At 33.1% G+C, this 16794-nt stretch overlaps 1 protein-coding gene, 1 long non-coding RNA gene and 1 other non-coding gene across 7 annotated transcripts in view; 2 read left to right on the top strand and 1 right to left on the bottom strand.

The window, feature by feature from the left end:
• The window catches only part of AdamTS-A (ADAM metallopeptidase with thrombospondin type 1 motif A), a 310609-nt gene that overhangs the window by 206158 nt on the left and 87657 nt on the right, over positions 1-16794 (top strand). For all 4 annotated transcript variants that reach the window (XM_074118275.1, XM_074118276.1, XM_074118274.1 and 1 more), the window contains one exon: positions 5090-5218. In XM_074118275.1, coding sequence (XP_073974376.1) covers positions 5090-5218 — 129 coding nt within the window. The remainder of the gene's footprint in view (positions 1-5089; positions 5219-16794) is intronic.
• LOC141449172 (uncharacterized) lies at positions 4277-12517 on the bottom strand. Of its 2 annotated transcripts, none has more exons than XR_012455375.1 (2): positions 10463-12517; positions 4277-4502 (listed from the first exon to the last, which is right to left on the bottom strand). It is a non-coding gene; the product is annotated as an uncharacterized lncRNA (long non-coding RNA). The 2 variants fall into 2 exon arrangements; XR_012455376.1 differs by lacking the exon at positions 4277-4502 and adding an exon at positions 5118-9853.
• TRNAS-GCU (transfer RNA serine (anticodon GCU)) lies at positions 10179-10260 on the top strand. The gene has a single exon. It is a non-coding gene; the product is annotated as a tRNA-Ser (tRNA).

The following is a 16794-nucleotide window of genomic DNA, read 5'->3' as shown; positions in this document are numbered from 1 at the left end:
CTCGTGAGAGCAAAGGGAAAAGTAATTATCAGTTTGCCAGAGTTCATTTTATCCTGAACGTGAGTAGAATAGGTCAACTTGTTGTCCAAAGTTAGATTGGGGTTCTTGATGTGGTTAGATCATGGGATCAGAATATTGTTGTGTTTAATTTGCCTGTTGAAAAAATGTTTTTGTAGAGTGTTTGTCTTCTCATAGTTTATTTCGTTTTTTCCATTTAGTTCTATTGTTTTCAAAATTAAGAAGAGAATAGAATTCATTTTTTATTTTCAATATAAAATGAATTCAAAAATAAATAAAACATGCACCTCTTTATAGAAGATTTATAAAATATTAGCTGCGTAGAATTATAGATTGCCCAAAAAGCCAAATCATGACGATGAAGACTGAAAAACAGTTTAAAGCTCCGTTAATCATATCCAGCAGTCATTTGATCGTCAGTTGTAAATATATCATGAAAAAGGATGAAGTATGGAAGAAGCAGGAAGTCCTGCCTGATCGTTAAATTAAAAATCCACGAAGACACGAACGCACTGATTTGTGTTGTACCATTAGTGAGACCGGGGTGTCTAGGTTGCGCAAACTATGTCTGTGGAGGAATGTGTGCCTAAGTTTCCAATCTAGCCTGAGCTAGTCGTTCCTATAAACATCAAATAACTCTCTCCTTTAAAAACGTAGGAATATTCTGTATCTAGCCGAGGTAGAGGAATGTTCGTACAGTTCTTCTCCTATCACAACCTGAAAAATATTTGAAGATTCTACCACTATCAGGCGGTCGCTCTTCTGTTGCACTATAATTAAATATTTTGTGCTGTACATGTTCTTCAACTCGTGGATAAAAAGAAAAAAAAAACTTCCGACTCTTTTAAAAACTGGTCCGAACAATATATTCTTGCATTTCACATAGCCCTAGCACACCCATAAAAAATCCAAATACTTTACAGATACCGAAAATCCATTTACAAAACATTGACGTACAAGGAAACCACATTTGAACGTTTAGTTCACAGTGAATCATCTGATATGTAACGCTATTCCCTCTTCATTGTACAATTAACTATGTTCTGTTTAATTCACATAAATGGTATGTGCAAATAATTTTAACTCCACTTTAAAGTTAAAAAAATATATGTTACAGGAATTCAACACGCATTATCAAAAAAATAGTGTTTATATTAAAAATAAATTATCTTTGGCCAGTGTACTTCAATTCTTGAAAACTATTAATCTGTACAAGATTTAGTAATAATTTTCTTGATAATTATTAAAGAATTCCTGAACGATCGTCTTATAACACTCTACGAAATCTAACGTAAAGTTCAGAGTCTGATGATTCCAAAATTGTTTTAGCTCTGAAACTAATTAAACAAAAATGAAAAACATTTCTAAGTTTCGAGGTGAGAAAAAGGGGCTGGGATAATTCTCAAAATCGGCAAGAATTGACACTAAATAATACTGCTTAAAGATTTTAAACTTTGTAATGTTAGTGGCAAAGCAAAACCATTTATATTTGGTTTTTAAAAACTTGATCCAATCCGTTGAAGGCAAGAAGTTGTTTGAATTAAAGCAAATGACTTGCTATTTACGTAACACACAGAGATAATCGAATTGTTCCTGTTTATATTCCAATCGTTGTGTGTACATTATGTGTTTTTAATGGTTAACAGGCATGGATGAGGGGCTGAGACAAGACTATCATCTATCGTTGTTAGGTAAGAGAGATAACCATATTGGTTTATTATGAGTATCTTGATGTAATGTTAGATTATACAAGATTACAAAAAGATTCTAGGCCTCGCCGGAACAAAGTAAACACATCAACACCGTAGAGATAATAAAAGCTATAAAGCACCATCATTATAAAATAACGTGTTCAGATTATATCTTACCACTTTTGTTGGCCAAGTGATGCTAAATTATAGTTTTGTTAATGTATTTTGTGTTAATGAACAAAAAATATTATTACAGCATGTATTATCTCAGTTGTTTGTGCACAGGACTCGTCCACAGAGATCCAGGATTTGAGATTCACAGTACTTAGATTTTTACTCTTTCAAGGAACCTCAACAGCTCACTTCCGGCTGTCTGTAACATGGGAACACAGTCCTTAGGGTGCAGTGCAATAAAAAAAAAAGGCACAGGTTGCATTTGATTTGAATGGCCAAAGAAATTAGATTCTTAAGTACGTTCTCTAAAAGCCCTTTCTACTTACAGTTTCCCATCATGAGAGGAAGTATTGCAATCGAGCTTATTTTAGGAATCTGAATTGCTTTGGACGCACTCGTTACGAAAATAGTAGTACAAACAAGAAAAGGTTTGAACTTATGATATTTGAATTTACCATTCAAGGAAATGTGTTACTCTGTCCAAACCCAAGAAATATATTTGGGATATCTAAAGGAAGTGTACTCAGTCTATCTACGACATAAACCACCCTCTACTTTTCATCTAACAATGGGGTCTAACAGTATTTCGTTCTAAAGTGGCCTGCTCATATTTGGCGTTCAATTTTTTGTTATAGGTTAATCTTCTATTATTGTACTATTGTGTCTAAGGATTGTATGCTCGAAATCTGGAAGGAATTTCTTACCAAATTAATGTAATTCTTGTCTCCGAGCAGGGTTTCGTACGTGGCATTTATACATAAGTTCTTAGATAATAAGTGACCTAGGCGCCAGTATCTTAGATGTTTACGACATGCCAATAATATAATAATGTTAGTACAACAAGTATTTTCATACATTTGGTATTTTTACATTCTGGAAGTTAAAGAATAATAAAAATAAGTAAATTAAAGAAGTAGCCAAAAAGAAGTTTATTGACAATCCACTAATGATATTACCTTTAAGGTAAACTTTAACGGCGTCCTCATTTTCGATGCACATCGTGAAGAGAAAGAGGAACCTAAATCTATCTCCTGACAGGGCAACACTTTATTTATTTATATCGGAAACAAAGATAAACTTTAAAACCAAAAATTTGCAAATACATTAAATAAAAGATTAGATGGAATTAATCGTATTCCAATTCTGAAAGCCTATACATGTGATATTGTTATCTCCGAAGAGGCTGCACACAAAGTAAAATGCATTTAATATATGTAAAATTCCAATTTCTATGCACATAGTAAAAATTTATGAAGTAATAAAATAAACTAGCTTACAAAACGTAACAAGTAATTATATAACTGACAAACTTTCACTAAAAACAAAAAAATAGTAACGTAAAACAGGTATATCACTGCTGGAAGTCATTTTTCTATCTAACAGAATTTTATAAATCCAAATCTAATAATGGATTATACGAATGAATTCAGGAATTCATAAGAAATCAAAAGTAATGTTAATCTTTTAATATTTGTTATCATTCTTTCTTCCACAAAGTGAGAGATACAACTATTTAGAAAAAAGAAAGTGAAAAAGAGATTTGGGTAAATATGATGAAACTTATTGTAATAAAAAGTATTGCCAAATCAACAGCATTGAGTAAACTATAATGATTAGCTGTTTTATGGCAAAGAGGCAACGCAGTCAATCGAAGTTACTTAAGAATTATTTGAAAATGTTTATGATATTCCCAATTCTGAAGAAACCCTAAAACATAGATTATTTTTTAAGAAAACTGAACATTTCGAACTCATGAATGAAGTTAGAATTAATATTTTTGAACACCAAACTTCTATATTCAGTAGCAACTGCTGATTCCGTGATGCACAATGGTTACAAAAAAGTTATTCTCTTATAGTTAGTTACCTTCTAAAATAAAGTGAGAAAAACAAGCTAGTTAGAGATTCGGATTTTTTTTTACAGCAAATTCGCTTACAATTCTTATTAAGTTACGATACATAGCGATGCTCAATTTTTTAAGCCGATCAAAACTGTACGATTTAGGGGTTTGTTTAATGTGTTTATCACTGAAAATAATTTTCGATATTAAAATTTTAAAGTAGTCACAGATGCACCAAAAGAAATACGAAGTAAATGTGCAATTTTTTAAAAAATTCATAAAACAAGCATTGTGCACTTCTATGGGCAAGATATGTGTAGCAATTTTAGGTAAGACGATAAACTTTTTCTTTTTTTTTAGTAAAAAAATATATGAAATACACGTAAACGATTTATGAAGTGACTTTACAATAAAAGCAGGATTGTTTAAAATAAAAGTGGTTCGGAAAATTGTTTAGACTTACAGCTCTATTTGAATAAAATTGCAGGAATATGTATTAAACTCAAAGAAATAAGTAAGAATTGAATGAATGAAAAATTATAAACCAGGTGAAAACTTTTGAAAAAAAAGTTTATTTACAACTGATCCAAACTATGTACATTTGGCGACGTTTTGGAAAACGTTTTAAAATGAAATGAACTTGAACTGATGAAAATGTTGCTGAGTTCTGATTGATGGATAATATCTCTGAATTTATCTGACAGCAAGCTGGTTGTGCAAGTCACAAGCTTTTTAATATTCCCTCACCAAACAAATGAAACAACCTCTTGGCAGAAATACTAAAACAGAAGATAAATAAAACAAAAGTTATTTATTATTTCTTAGACATTTAAAATTTAAGAATTTTCTTTAAAATTGAGACTTCTTCTGTACACTATTACGTTGCTCACTTTTTCCATTAATTCTTAGGGCAGAGGGACAACCCAAAGGAGAATATAAATTGTGGATCATCTGCTAAACTGTATATTCCTCGATAACATATCTAATTTAAGAAAAAATCCAAAAACTTTTATTACAATATTATTCTTTGCACCGAACCTACAAAGTGTATGTAAATGTAAATATCCAATGTTCCTGTAATTTACTTTTACACTTAGCAAGGTTCTTAAATGCAGATCAGTAAAACTGTAACCAAGTTTATTTTTGTTACAATCTATTAAGAGGTAAATCTATTGCAAACTAATACTTTTGTTACATCCTTATACTTCGCATAGAGCCTTAAAAAGTGTAAAACTGGTCCTGCAAACACTTGAGCACATTAGCTAGGGTTTGGACCATTATTTTGACCAAAATAAAAAATACATTAAAGCAGAGAATATAAATGCAAAATAAACAATTCTGATTGATTCTTTCTTTATTCCTCTAGGTGACACATATCTGGGAAAACATGTCAATGTTGGAAGAGCCGAACCTGCGCGCCGAAGGTTGTTTTTATACTGGGACTGTGAGAGGAGATCCTCATTCTGCTGTCTCAGTCAACCTGTGCCATGGGATGGTAAGTCTAAGATTAAAAATTAAACAAATTAATGGTTAAGTAATCTTAAAAAGAGGCAGTCGCTCATAGGACTTAATTATCTCTGTTTGTACGGTTATGGAAACTATTGTCCAAGTTCTTGAGTATAGCGCTTGATCATAAAAATATTATACACTGTGTGAATTGGCGAGGGAGAACGTCATGAATTAGTAATCCACTTTTTAAAAATAGTTTTTTTTTCTATAATTACAAAAGAAATGATTTCTTGAAGAGGGTTTGTGATTGAGAAGGGTCCACATTCCAGTCCCTTGCCACTTGACTACCCCGCTAGCACAATAAATACAACTAGAAGTTGTTAGGAAGAAAAGCATAAACATAACACGCCTCCTTGCAGTTCGTTCCCTTCTACATAGGCAGATATGTCTCTCGGTGGAGGTACTACAGAGCATATAATACAAGAACGACTTATGAACTAATCTGTTAAAACTACCTTTAATTTACAGATCACAATTAACTTTGATCATCAAACTGCTGCCATAAGAGGGAAACTTCAGTTTGATAAAAATAAAGCGCTAATAATCAATCTGGTCTCTAGTTTTTGTCTCGCTGAGTAGTACGAAGTAAAATCGAGTAGCACGAACAAGATCCATTCATAGCCCAATTTATATTGATTTTAATTTTTCGTTTTGGAAAAATCAACATGAAGTTCAGTAAGTTTAATAACGCAAATTGTTGATAATAATGCAAAATTATTATCCACCTCACAAGCTGGAGTTCAGGATTCAAGTTCGGCTGGTTGCTCTATTTTCTATAAGCTCACTGACAGTGAATGGTCTATCTGGTTTAAAATGGGAAGACACTGTGCTCTGATCGGTAGTGTTTCAAAGACTAAAACATTGTTACCAAAAGAAATACATTTTTTTATTTTTTATTTAGACTTTGAAAGATACCAAGGAATTCCAAAGTTAGAGTTAATGTGTTTGACCAATAGAATGAATTAAAATGTTTTAACAAGTGGGAGTGTAAGTCTAATAAAGGACATAATTATATTTCTTATAAGAAAAGTTGTATTTAAAAAAGGCTCAATCATTTCATGACGCTAGAAATTCTATAATGACAGCTGAAATTCTACAGTGACTGTAGGAATTCTATACTTGCTAGAAAGGGCAGGTTGACTAATCGAATGTTAACTTTAAAAAATTATTTTCCTAAGAGAAGAAAAAGGGTATCTCTTGTTGCGTTTGGACATTAAATAAATATGGTTACGTTTAAATTGGAAGTAATAACAATAGCTGGCAATGGAGTTGTGTCAGCTAGCCTAGCAACTGGGATCTGTTACGTGATTCGTTGGGAAAGGAATAAAAAGCTGTCAACTATTTCTACAGATCACAACTTGCCTTGAATATCTTTGTTATTCTCGCAAAAATCATGGACTTTACCGAGATCTAAACATTTACGTAGGACTTAAACATTCCTTTCGACCCAAAAGTTACCCAAACCAGCTGAAGAAAATTCCATCTAAACTTTAGAGTCTCATCACAATCCACTGGTACCTCTCTTCCAGGTCACTTTTAGACATCCTAAAAGACATTGGCCTCCCGGAATCCTCTCTGACAATGAGAGTCCATAGATAGTGAAGTGTTACCACTGGGTTACTTCACCGCTCTGTGTTTCAAAAATCACCTGACTTGCTTTTATTCCAAATAATTTATAGCCACTCACTATTAACTTGGCTTGAATATTTATTTTAAAATAGATAAACAGAAATCTTAGGATGGGGTGGACTAATTCAAAGGTCAATCTATTTAACATGTTTAATAAATAAATAAATTTTAATTTTTTGTCGAATTTACTACGAATCTTTTCTACAGCCTGGATAGACGAAAAAACGGAATTACGATCGATTGACCAGATCCTCGCCTACTAAAATTTAATTGCATACGGTCAGGAAGAAGGAATACTGATTACTATTTTTTTTTTTTTTTTTTTTTTTTTGGCGCATCAACAGCTGAGGTCATTAGCGCCCGGAGCTTTTTCCAGTGCACTGCCGGCCTCCGGACAGTGTTCTCTCGTTACAGACAACACTGTCCATCACCGGACAGTGAGCTGTAAGAAGCTCCTAGGAAGAGAAAATCTAAGGGTCAGCTGCTGGATTCGAACCCGGGACCTCCGCGTGGGAGTCCAGTATGCTAACCTCATAGCTAATCCCTTCCCTCACTGATTACTATTAATACTAAAATAGTCTTTGAATTCAAAAAAGTGGGAATATTTCCCTGTATTTATCTTTATCACAAAAGAAGTTTCTTCCAAAATGGAATTGCAAAAAATTGTGTCCAATGAACAGCTGTAGTTTTTACTTTTACTTAGAGTAGAAGATAAGGGATCTAATTTACTGCAGTACTCCGAAAATTTATGAATATTGATATTATTGTAAGAGAGAATAAGTTATTTGTTCAGTTATATGCTGACAATTTAGTAAAATATCAATAACCACTGAGTTATTCAATTTTGACTCTTCTACTGGATTGGTTTGAAGGTAAAGAGTAAGTACTGTAAAGAGTAAGTAGTAAATGTATGCATATAAATACATTAACAGTCATATATTAAATAAGAACACTTGGTTGCCGCATAAATATAAGATGTTCATATATTATGTTTGGATATTAGAAGCTTTTGTATTTTTATATTATATTGACCAGGAAGTTGGTAACATTTAAACCTGGCTATTAATAATCTATAAGACCTCCATGACGACAATATGACCTCTCATATTTGCCATATATTCACTTATTCACAGTAAGTTATTACACACTTTATGCACTTTTACATTTTTATGGGTTTATTATTTAATATAAAAGTAAATAATTTACATAGAGAATTTATATCAAATAATAAAACAAACACGTCTCCCTCATTCCATTTTAACTTCTAAACAATTAAATTCCTTTAAAAAAAAAACTATTTCACAAAAGAAATCTGGTGCACGACTTAGTAATCACAATTGATGTGAACAAGAAATTTTATTGATACTATTTAATGTGAAAAATCGCTTTAAACAACAAAATTTATTCAGTAAAATTATTATTGGAAGATTGAGATGGCTAGGGCATTTGGTGAGGATGGAAGATGCCAGATTTCTCTGGAAAATAATGAATGGTCATCCAGGGAGGAGCGAGAAAAAGAGGAAGACCGAGGATTAGCTGACCAGATGAAGTCTGGGAGTAAGGACATAGAGGAGCATAGCTTTGGTGAGAGAAGAGTGGGTAAGGGTATTGAGGAGGCTGAGGACCTTCGAGGACAGCCAGAGAGAGAAGAAGGAGAAAAATTGTTATTTCGTCAGACAAAATTTGCTTCGGAATTTTATTTGAATTCCTATAAATATGTACGAGACCTTAAATTGCAATTAAATGTGACTTACAGATGAGATGAATCCTACATATCTTCCAGAGCTACAAAAACTGTTTGGACCGTTTTGAAGGAAACCTTAAACTTTCGATTCAATAATTAAGTGTAAAAAGAGTCCTTAGAGCCTTTCCTTGCCATATCAAATGGTACCAAATAATTTTGCAGCTTCTGAGAATATCGAAAAAGTATAGTTTTTTTTTTCAAGAAATTCAGATTTTGAAGCAACTCTGGTGGCAAACGAAATAATAATAGACTGGTTTAATTTTAAACAATTAGATTAATAAATTTTTCATATCTACATGGATTGGATGAGTTGATATGCTCATTTCAAAAGTGGTTTACCTCAAATCAATCAAAAATTTACGGTCTTAATCAAAGCTCATTTTAAGAAAAATATTCTTGAGTGGCTTTGAAGCGATAGACAATTATTTATATTCTTTCAAATCCATCCTTTCCGAATAGCTTACTTAGGATGGACACATTTCTTTACCACAGACACATTTTTCAAAGATTATCGTAGGATATTAAGAAGCAGTCGAATAAATTTTTGTATACACCAACGTTTCGGCAAACTTATTGACGACTTCAAAGTAATATAATATTGCAGAGCTGATTAACTGTTTAACTACATCATCATAAATAACTCCTCAATTTCTTAAGAGAATCAATCAACAGCGGTCGAAAACTAAACTATTATTTATCAAACTGATACCATATTATACATTTGATAACTTTTGATTTTTTGAAACTTACTTAGATCAGTCAGTAATTGAACTCTTTATTCGATGCCATCTATGATGAATAATTAAAGTCTGCAAATTGATTGGTGCATAAATCAATGAAAATAAATATTTTCATTTAATAACTAGAGTTGACTGTTTTAAAAAAAGATCTATATCGTTTACAAGTTTCATTTTTTACTCTAAAATATCTTTTAAGTATAAAAAAATCATTTTTTTTATGGTAATTGGAATTAAATATTTAAACAAAAATAGAAATTTGAAGGCAATCGGCTGACCTGAGAAAAATGCCTCTTTTAATTAATACGTTTTTGTAATTTTTGCGCTTATTTCAAATAATTATTTCAATGTAATCAATAGATTTGCAGTGTTCGTATTTATTTTGAAAATGTTTACAATAATTATTCTCTGGTAAACTGAATAAAACGTCAGATAGAAGCAAATGTTCCAATTAATAGGAGTTGAACGTGTTTTTTCTTATTAAAGCAACAAAGAAAAGGAAATTGCTCTCCTAGAAACAGTAAGGATCGGAGTCAACACAATTTGGAAATCAAGATTTAAATAAAAATATTAATTTTAGAATAATTAGTAAATATTAATCTCATTAATGGAAATATTGGTACTAGCCCATTCTCTTGTGTAATTGTGGAATTAATAACCCAATTGTAGCAGCATGAACTTTAGAAAGAATATTATTACCTACACAACAAACACTAATCTTAAATGCTAAAAAATTATTAGCTGAAGTAATAGAATTGTTATATTAGATTTAATAACATCTTTTAAAGTGTTGGTATAAAGGGAACTACCACCAACATGTGGCCACGTTTTCCAAGGACGAGGTGGCCGAGTGGTTAAGGCGTTGGACTGCTAATCCAATGTGCTCTGCACGCGTGGGTTCGAATCCCATCCTCGTCGAGTTTTTTTTTTCTTCACAATAACAACCTGTGGTTTTGTTTTTGAATACTTTTTTCGCTCTATTAAATTTTTCTTAACAATTTAGTATTTTTTTTTTTTTTTTTTTTAAATGATAGAATATATATTATCAAAATATTCAATATTTCCCCTATGTGAGTTATCATTAAGAAATTATGAGGATTGCAACATCCATACAGCTTACTTGTTTACTTGGTGCATTGTCTCAAATTAGAGTCTGCGCAATCTGACCCCAGAAATTGAGCGCCTTAAATTTTGTATACTTATAGAAGGGTAACAAAGATAAACTGGCTTTTACCATGACAACAAATGAAATGGAATTTATTTAATTTTCTCTGCAACCATACCTATAATAATGTTTAAGAATTATTAAAGTAAAAGTTCAGACTGAAGTAATACTTTTAATAATTCGTGGCAAAAAGTAAAGATAATAGTTACGTTAAAACAGCTAAGTGAAAAGGTCAACAAAAATAATTTATAGCAAAATGTATCCATTACAAAATGAATTTTGTCTCCAACGAGTCACTCACTAAATTAGTACTTTTGCGAGTTTAAAGCAAACACTTGAATTGAAATATGAATCTCTAGAATGATCTCTTTTTATCGTTTTTATTATTGTAAAAATCTAAGGCACAGGATCTAGGCCAAACCCGGATTGGAAAACCCTCTAAATCTGCTAAGACTCTCACATTCAATCTTCATAAGTCGGAACACACATACGAGTATATGTTGTTTTAGTTTGAAATGTTTTTTATTAAAACTCGTTTTGGTTTGAAAATAAACAAGGTTCTTCTCTACTCGTTTGTCAAATAAGTAACTACACTTTAATCATTAATTATTCGACAATAACATAATAATGGAGAATAATGTTATGAAGCCGGCACTCATATTTAGATAGTGAATGAACTGAATCACTTAATAGCGTAATTAATTCAATAAATACACTCATGGTCGAGGATATGCCCTATTTTTTTAATGAAAATTCGGGAATTTTATCTTTAGTAGGAAAAGAGAAAAAAACTGGTCAAAGTTGGATGTTTTTCCACGTTGCGCTCATCCCACTGGGCCCTACCGGAATATTTTAATAAATATTAAGAAATTAAAATATTAATAATAATTGACTGAACATTTGCTAAACACACACATTTTGATTAGTTAAGAAGAAAAAGTATGAATGGAAATGATGTTAGAAGTCATTGTTGTGTTTCGGAGAATCAGATGGCCGTGGTAGCTGACTGACAACCTGGTTCCCATACCCGTGCAATACTTTTGTTAGGAAATAAGGCACTCGCTTCCTGGCTTCAAACCTTTTGTTACAATTTTGTTTAGTTAAAGACTATTGTTAGCAACCAATAGTCAACTTTGTTTAAATAATATTTTTTTAAAAACTAGATTTTAATCTAATCCAAAATAAGATGAAACTGCACACATACACTACATTTTACTTAATGTTTCCAACTAATCAATTTTGACTAAATCCTTGTCACTTGGTTCCCTCTGTTGCACCCAAAGAAATATCAAATTTGAACTTTGTATCCGTTCTTCTAAACCCATGTATTTGTACACACTCTAGAATCTCAAAACAGACGGAAATAGTTAATTAAAGAATAAATTTAATTGCAAAAAAAGTAGAAGAATAATAACAACTTAGCAATTACAATAGTAATCTCCTATAAAACAGGATCGCGTGAACAGATATACTGAAATGGAACACTTAACTTCAAATGTCTCCAAAAGTTTTTGTAGCCGCAAAGTGACGATCAATTTTGGTAATAATTAGAGAAAATATTAATATTAAAATACGTTTGCATTTCCTTTTCTATAAACTCGCTAAGAAAGAAGAGTCACAAATTTTGGAATTCCATTTTGGTGACATCTTTCTAATAAATTTGTTCATAAAAATAATTTCTGCTTTTTAGATCAGAAAAACTCTGGTTGCTGTGAAAAAGAAATTACTAAGGAAATAATTTGACTCGATTCCACATTATTAAATTAAAAAAGAAAAAAGACACACTGAAATTTATAATGTAAATCTGGAAAAAAATGGATTGATTCTTTTTATATCTAAACTGCAGTAACTCAACAAAATAAACCATTATTCACTAAAAGTTCCATTAACATATGAGTCGTTCGCTGCACCAATCGATGAACTCCATAAAACAAAAAGTGGAAAATTGCGATGACCTAATTTTAATATTTTTTAAAAATATTAAATAATAATAACAAGTAATAAGTTCAAATAAATTTACCATTATCATCCAGTCCTGCTACTGAATTTGAGTTGGAACTATTGCAACGATTTACGTTAGAGCATTGAGTAAATGAAAATGGGTCCTGAAATAAATTATTTATTGTTTAATAACCAAAAAATGTTTTGTCATTTAATGGTGTTAATTATTAAGGAAATTTATTATCGTTATAAAAAGCCACGGCTGATCCGAGTGCTTTGACATATAAATTTAAGATATTTCAAAAAGTGGAGTTAAACGATTTTAGCAGTGAACGGCTCGTATATCGCATGCATTTTATGTGAAAATGTGATAACGTAACTCGTAAATAATATTTACATAGAAGAGAATAAAATTAAAGGATATGCCCAGAAGAGGAAGTAAGGTAGACGTTACTTCCGAAATATACACAGGTGTGAGTACATCCTCTTTGACACGTGCGGCCCAGATGTAACCCACCACCAGTTACAAGATTTATAGTATTTTTCTTGGCAAATATTCTCTACAATGAACAATCATTTCGTTTACTTTACCCTAACGAAGTGCATATCAATTTCATTTCAAAAATTTTACAGGAAAAAATGAGGTTTGAAGAAATGAACAAATGAAGGAAACTGTTACGATAAGCAATATTGAAGCTTCAACAAATTTACAGATTGCCATACATATAAAGTTAATCCACATTTAAAGTTTTGCTTGAAATGGAATTTAGGAAAAGAAACGAATAAATTTACTATTTTTTCTCATCTTCCAAGCAACGTTCTCTTAAATGCAATACAATTGGAAAAAATTTCCCAGCTGCAAATCGGCTATTTACTGACAGAGCTAAATCTGATTTAAGTATAGACTGTGTGTTATACGATCCTCTAAAATAAGAGGATCACCATTTTAAATTAGACCACTTTTGCTCCATACTTACTGCAGAATTTATTTGTGACAATCAAAATAGGAATTTGGTAAAGGACTTACGAAAGAGGCAGGAAACGCCATCATTCTGTCTGAAAGCCTGAGTGTTTTGGAAACATTGAAATTCCCAGCATCTAAACCTTCACATTTAATAGATGAAACTTTACTGTAATTCATCAGAGGAAAATCAGCTGATGAATCTAATACAAAACAAAGTGTATCATTTGGATCATAGGGCACACCAATGAAGAGGACAATGGAGCTCTTTTAGATGGAGATTCTATGAAAGTATTCTTTGTTCTTTCCCTTTAAAAAGCTGCATAAAAAAAAACTTAAAAATGAGAAAAAGAATACATAAAATCACCTGACATTAGAGAAAATTATAATAACTCTCTTCAACCATCAATTCCGAGGGCTCCTTGTTTCTCAACTAAGGATGCCTTGACTTTTTGTCTCGACAATAGCCAGGATTGCGTTTTAGTCACAACTTCTTCCCACAGCATCTACATAGAATGGGTCTGGCTGGCAGCGACCAACTGATTCTGGAATGCAGTCTTCACCCAGAAAGGCGGGAGAAGCTTTGGTGTTCCTTTTTAATTGGGAAAAATTCCTTAACCTTCCAACTTACAATACCACAACTGGCGGACTTTACATTATTAACAGGAATATATAAATTCATAAAGAAAATAAAATCAGCAGATGAACACTCATGTCTATCACAATCTACGTCATTGATACAAACATAGAACAACCTCTACAGCAACCGACTGTCATAGACTTGTACCTAAAATCTCTTAATTAGATAGTGAGCTAGATCAACAAACAAAAAAGAGAAAAGAAAAAAACAAAAAGTCGAAAATGTGACTTTTTTTTCATTTTCTTTGAACTTTCTCTGCAAATGATTTCTTTAAACTTATAGTAAACAAAATGCTTTTATTTGAAACATGTTTAAATTGACTTTAAGTAGTTTCTATACATTAAACATCTCACCTCTTAGGCTGGAAACATAGTGGAGCGGCGAGCAAAGCGAAGAGCGAAGCGGCGAAATCAAACATAAGTAAACATATGGGACCGCGCATAGTGGCGAGCAAAGCGAAGATAGAGCAACTCTATCTATTTCTAGTTTTTGTTTTAAAAATCAGCTGGGTGCTAAAATAGTGAATATACGCGAATATTTTTGCTCCTCGTTAAATACTTATTTAAAGTAATTTTGATTGGATTTTAGTATATATTTTGTGTTCTAAAACATTTGTTAACTATAGTTTTTTACTTCTGTGTTTATATATTTAGTTTATTAGTGTTATTGCCAGTTTACTTATTCCATTAACTTTACATGACTTTTCTTTTCTTTCCTCTGACTTCTCTTCTCTTTCCTTCTTTTCAATAAACTTAAAAAGATACTTTATTCTTCGTTATAATTATCTTTCGCCTAGATCTTTGCAAACAATTTGCTCAGTGAAGAGAGAAGTGATTCTTTAGAAAGGTTAGGTAATTATACAGTTTTTTACAAAATAATATAAACAATAAAATAAAGTGTAGAAATCCCATATTCGGCCAGCTTAGACAATGGCTCTAAGTGACACCGATATGGGGGGAGTTTTTACCTCAGGGGACGAATCTACTACCTCCTCAGTGAACAAACCAAAACGGTCTTCAGAGATGGCCAAGCTCTCACCTGGGAAAGGAAAACTAAAGAAGCAAAGTAAGAAGACTGTTCCGGTCCCCTCGCCGCCACTAACTCGTCAGAGAGGCGTATTGTCTCAGTCAACCTCCCTACAACAAATTTCATTTCCTCAACAGCAGCAGCAACAAAATGTACAGTATGTATCCGATTTTGCCACCCACAATAAATTTAGCGTCTTGCCAGAGATTAGCGATCCATCCACCAGTGATAATAAGCCACCCCCTATACACGTGTACAAAATCAATAATTTTGTGATGTTGAATGACCATCTGAAGAACTTAATAGGAGCCAATAATTATTCGTGCAAGTCTCGTTTGGACAATATACTGGTAACTACCCAAAATATTGAGGCCTACAGGAAAGTTGTCCACTATCTGAATGATCAAAAAATTGAGTATCACACTTATCAGCTCAAGAAAGATAAAGCATTCCGAGTGGTTCTGCGACACCTGCACTACACAGTTCCTCCAGAGATGATTAAAGAAGAACTTCAACAAATAGGGTTCAACGTAAGAAACGTAACAAACATCCGACACCCTGTCCACAAAAATCCGCTGCCTCTATTTTATGTTGACTTAGAGCCAGATACCCACAATAAAAATATATTCAACGTCACTGGGCTACTCAATACAATAATCAAGGTAGAAGAACCCTACAAAACTAAAGAAATAGCGCAGTGCAAGAGATGTCAGCAATACGGACACACGCGGGCTTACTGTCACGTAGCCCCGAGATGCGTTAAATGCGCTGGTCCTCATCTATGGGAAAACTGCAGCAAATCTCCTGATACACCTCCCACATGCGCCCTATGCTCTGGAGCTCACTCATCTGCCTTCCGAGGCTGTGAAGTTCACAAAGAGCTTCAAAGAGTTCGTCGAGAAAGAGAGATTGCCCGAGGTCACCTACCTTCTAGAGGCCATCACCCTCAGCCTCCTCAAACGTCTGCTTTCAAGGATTTCCCGGCTCTCCCGCAAACAGCGCGCCAACGACCTCAGCAACCACAGAATCGGCCTCAATTGCAACAGCAGTCACACCTTCAGCAGCAATCACAACCACAGCAGCAGCCCTTCAACCAACCAGCTACCAGAGGACTCTCTTATTCGGAGATCACGAGGTCTTATTCTCCGTACTCACCTCTTCCTCCTCAACCTCCATCTACACAACCCGACATAACGACAGTTCTCAACTCATTTTTCCAAAGGTTCGAATCCCTCCTTACTCCACTCGTTAATCTTCTAAACACTTTAGTTAGTCAACTACTTCCTCGTCTCAACCCTTGACTTCTCCAACTCAACAATCCTTAACCATCCTACTTTGGAACGCCAATGGGTTGAACTCCCACAGAGACGAACTTGACGCATTCTTACACGACAAACGTATTGACATAGCTTTACTTACTGAAACCCATTTTACTAGTAGATCAAACTTTTACATCACTGACTACAAAACATACAGGACTGACCATCCCGATGACACGGCCCACGGTGGTGCGGCAATCCTAATTCGCAATACTCTCTCACATCATAACCTTCCTCCATCATCTACTGACTATCTCCAATCATGCAGTATCTCCTTATCCGCTCATCCTCATAACTTTAATCTCGCAGCTGTCTATTGCCCTCCAAACAAATCCATATCTCAACAACAGTTTGTTTCATTTTTCAAAACACTTGGTCCCAGATTCCTGTCCGGTGGAGA

Source organism: Rhodnius prolixus, unplaced genomic scaffold (assembly GCF_049639745.1).
Source record: "Rhodnius prolixus isolate KJV_2025 unplaced genomic scaffold, Rpr scaffold_2, whole genome shotgun sequence".
Taxonomy (NCBI): Eukaryota; Metazoa; Arthropoda; class Insecta; order Hemiptera; family Reduviidae; genus Rhodnius; species Rhodnius prolixus.
This window is presented reverse-complemented; position numbering and strand designations above follow the sequence as displayed.